Source organism: Octopus bimaculoides, chromosome 7 (genome assembly GCF_001194135.2).
Source record: "Octopus bimaculoides isolate UCB-OBI-ISO-001 chromosome 7, ASM119413v2, whole genome shotgun sequence".
In the NCBI taxonomy this organism is placed as follows: Eukaryota; Metazoa; Mollusca; class Cephalopoda; order Octopoda; family Octopodidae; genus Octopus; species Octopus bimaculoides.
The window spans coordinates 54267752-54272217 of NC_068987.1; the positions used below are offsets into that span (position 1 = coordinate 54267752).

Here is a 4466-nt window from a genome sequence, read left to right on the forward strand (position 1 = left end):
GTGTGTGTGTGTGTGTGTGTGTGTGTGTGTGTGTGTGTGTGCGTGTGTGTGTGTGTGTGTGTGTGTGTGTGTGTGTGTGGCTTTCTTATGAAAAGTAGCGATAAAGAAATACAATTAGATGAACTGAGGTAGAATTATGAGGAATTAAATTCCTTATTATGAATTGTTAAAGAGATTCAAAGTCAAACTGGTATCGTCATTGTTGTTCACTGGCTTTGAATGCGCACCGATCATCAAACGGTGTCGGCTCTACGAGCCCTTGAGCTTGACTTTGAATCTCTTTAAAAATTCAAAATGACGATTTTAATTTCCCTTAATTCTACTTCAGTTCATACATACATACATACATACATACATACATACATACATACATACATACATAATACATAATACATGCATACATACATACATATACATACATAAACGTATATATAACAGAGAGGACAATGAAGCAAAATGAGAGAAAACAGAAAAAAGCCGTAAAAGATGAATAAAGCACGCGCGCGTGCTTGTGTGTGTGTGAGTTTATGCATGTGCGTACATATATGTATGTATGTATGTAAGTATGTATGTATACACACACAAACACACACACTCATAAGTTTCTGTATGCAAAAAGAAAAATATAGAGCACTCAATGCATGATGTAGAATTTATATCTATTATTAGCAATTTGTAATTACTCAACTCTCATTACACGATGCATAAAATATACGTATGATTGATAAGGCAAGAATTAGAGAATGGTAGTCCTTTAAATCCAAATCCTTCACACGATGACCAAATTCATCAGTAGTATTAACAATTACATTTGTTTCAAGTTAGACATCCATGAATACCGGATTATGTACATAGTTTTAAAAAATTGTTCATATTCGAGTGTTATATTTTACGAATATGCATTGCCACAAAATCGGTCGATTACTTACTTTCTGTTCCTTTTCCATAACAACCGAAAACATCTTTTCTTCGTTATAGAATTTATCTATAAGAAAATGCAACCTTTTTGATGGTACTGTCACCATTCCTTCTCTGCCCGCTAAAAAAAAATAGGGGGAGAAGAAACAAAAACAATAGAAAGAAAAGCATATATAAATTATGTCAGAAGAAATTATCAAGATGTTTACAATTTTGATAAATGGTTGACAATAATTTCAGAAGGAAAAATTCTGCGAAAAGGCTTGTTAAAATTGTGAATGTGTGTGTGTGTGTGTGTGTGTGTGTGTGTGTGTGTGTGTGTGTGTGTGTGTGTGTGTGTGTGTGTGTGTGTGTGTGTGCGCGTGTGTGCGTGCGTGTGTGCGTGTGGATTACTCTTAGCCTTGCCAAATGATCAGAATATGTTTCACTGATGAGGTCTAGTAAAACTGAAACACGTTTGCTTTTCACCAATTGGCTTTATTGCAATCTGTATTATCAATACCAAATGTTCGATCAACTCATCATATCAGAGTCATTTCCCTCGCTTGTTTTGGGGGTGAATCAAAAAGAGGTAGATTTTGTATACTAATTGTTCTGATATTCTCAGTTGATCGAAGCTTTTCAACTTACTGCATACAAAAAGAGACTGCATAATGGAAAACTAAAAATGCAACACCTCCAGAATATGACATTGCGCTTCTGTCGGATTGCACAGTGAGTCCTCTGTTGACTAAGTGGCGCATGGTAATTTGTTGCCCTGTATATATGGATCATAGTGAAGGCTTAGGGGTTAGGATGTTCAGCTCACGATCTTAAGACAGTTTATGAGAAAGAGCCTTTATTTCACGTTGCTCCAGTCCATTCAGCTGGCAAAAACGAGCTGTACCAGTAATTCAAAGGGTCAATCTTGTCACATTCTGTGACATGCTGAATCTCCCTGAGAACAGCGTTAGGAGCACGCGTGTCCGTGGGGTGCTCAGTCACTTACACGTTGAGTTCACGAGCTGGTTTTTCCATTGATCGAATCAACTGGAACACTTGTCGTCGTAACCGACGGCGTTCCAGGTCATTTATGGATCACGGGCCTCTGTTCAACCAACATAACGTTTAAACAATAACAACAAGAGCTCCCAGGGACCGCAAACCTCCGCCAAGGCAACACCAACATCCTCTCAACGATTAACTGGAGATGATTTTTAAAATGAGAATATCTGAAATAAACTCGACTGCTCTCACAAACGAATATACAGACTGTCCTCATTTAACGATCGAGTTACGTTCCAACAGACCCGTCGTTAAACTAATATTCATAGGGTACGTATTTTTTTTTTATAAGCATACTGTACTGTACGTACATATAAAAACAGAATACCGTACTGTATAAAGTATATGCAGTAAAGGGCCAAGAATCACAAACATAAATTGTTGAAAAATGAATAAGTAACAGTAAGATTATCACAAGGAAAACCTTAAAAGTTAGGATATGGATGCTGTATTATTGTAGCTCAGACATCGTAAGTATGTTTGTGATTCCAGGCCCAGTACATAAAATGCCTAATAAACTTTTCTCAGGATTATATAGAAAAGGTGAAAAGGTTTAAAGGAAACTCAAACATAATAACTTTGTTTTACTTTGGATAAAGATTACAAAAGCAACTCATTCTTGACATCAAAATGCATGAAAAATCCCGTCAGTGTTGTTTGCTTTGTTATCTTTTTTTCGTCATAAATTTCTCGATAACATCGGAAAAGTTCAGTTGTCTGCTTTTCCACCTTGGAAAATCGCTCAAAATTTGGATCCATCGCCTCAAGTTCTATTTTGTAAAATATATAATGACGGCTCGTAAAGTTCGTCGTAACTCCGAGTGGTCATTAAATAGGTAGGTCGTTAAATAGGTAGGTCGTTAAATAGGTAGGTCGGTAAATAGGTAGGTCGTTAAATAGGTAGGTCGTTAAATGAGGACAGTCTGTACTAAAAATGAACCCGACCGCTCTCAAAATTTAAGTAAAATAATAATAATAATAATAATCCAGAATCTTTGTCCAATACCGGATAGATCCCAAAATCTAATCAGTTCGTGCCCGTCACGAGGTGAAGCATCACTGGAAATTTCATCTGAATCTATCCAGTGTTTCTTGAGATATCTTGCCCACGGATAAACAAACAAACAAACACGACGGAAAACAATGTCACTGCCTTCGCTCAGGCGGAGGTGATAACGATAAAATGTTACAGTCATTAGAATAGATGGATACTAAAGAAGTAATACTCATCAGAATGGTTAGAGTACTAAACAAGACGAGGCCATTGTCTCCAGGGAGGATTTGAGGACAGAAGCAAGAGAGAGGGTGAGACAAGTGCGCTTCTAAATAGAATATTGATGTATCACTTGTACGTACTCTGAGTATCTGCAGGAGTATTGAGAGGGGGGATGGGATACTCGGGTGGTCGGTTTTGGTATCTTTTTTTTTTTTTTTTTTTTTTTTTTTTTTTTCCAGTACCGTAAATTCAGTTGAACCTTAGCTCAGCATCGACGAAGGCAACAGAGAGGTCGATGAAGGAAATGGTGATGATGATGATGATGATGATGATGATGATGATGATGATGATGATGATGGTGATGGTGATGATGATGATGGTGATGATGATGGTGATGGTGATGATGATGATGATGATGATGATGGTGATGATGATGATGATGATGATGATGATGATGATGATGATGGCAATGGTGGCAGTAGTTGCTGCTGATGATGATGATGATGCTGATGCTGATGCTGATGCAGCTGACGCTGCCGATGCTGTTGCTGCAGGTGATGAGAACGCTGATGTGATGCATGATGATAACGATGGTGATACTTTTACTACTTGACAATGAGAATGGTGCCAACATCATTTGACCAAACCAACTGGATGAACAAATGTGGTGCACACACACACCGTCATCCAATTTTATACAATTATATGTAACTTAATTGCTAACACACAACTCATATCATACAACAAAATATAAATGTTAATTAACGACTTACCATGCATTTGCTTATTGATGGACGAAACCATGTCTTTCCTTAATTTAGAAATCTCAGAATACAGCCTGTTTTTTAGCTTCGACCATTCACGTTCTTTTTCAATTAGACACTCCTGCAAAGCATACATCATCGGAATGGTTAGAGAGCTAAACACGATGAGGACATTGTCTCCTCAAGGGATTTAAGGACAGAAGCAATAGAAAGGGTGAGATAAGTGCGTTTCTAAATAAAATATTGATGTATAGGCGCAGGAGTGGTTATATGGTAAGTAGCTTGCTTACCAACCACATGGTTCCGGGTTCAGTCCCACTGCGTGGCACCTTGGGCAAGTGTCTTCTACTATAGTCTCTGGCCGACCAAAGCCTTGTGAGTGGATTTAGTAGACGGAAAACTGAAAGAAGCCCGTCGTATATATATATATATATATAGATAGATAGATAGATAGATAGATAGATAGATAGATAGATATATGTATGTGTGTGTATATGTTTGTGTGTCTGTTTGTCCCCCCCCCT

At 37.6% G+C, this 4466-nt stretch overlaps 2 protein-coding genes across 2 annotated transcripts in view; one reads left to right on the forward strand and one right to left on the reverse strand.

The window, feature by feature from the left end:
* Window positions 1–4058, reverse strand: part of LOC106869506 (uncharacterized) — a 75798-nt gene extending 71740 nt beyond the window's left edge. Inside the window, exons 1-2 of the mRNA XM_014915273.1 lie at window positions 3952–4058; window positions 930–1039 (exon numbers count right to left, since the gene is read on the reverse strand). Coding sequence (XP_014770759.1) covers window positions 930–1039; window positions 3952–3982 — 141 coding nt within the window. The 5' untranslated portion in view covers window positions 3983–4058. The remainder of the gene's footprint in view (window positions 1–929; window positions 1040–3951) is intronic.
* Window positions 1–4466, forward strand: part of LOC106871816 (tRNA (cytosine(38)-C(5))-methyltransferase) — a 66368-nt gene that overhangs the window by 2867 nt on the left and 59035 nt on the right. The window lies entirely within an intron of this gene.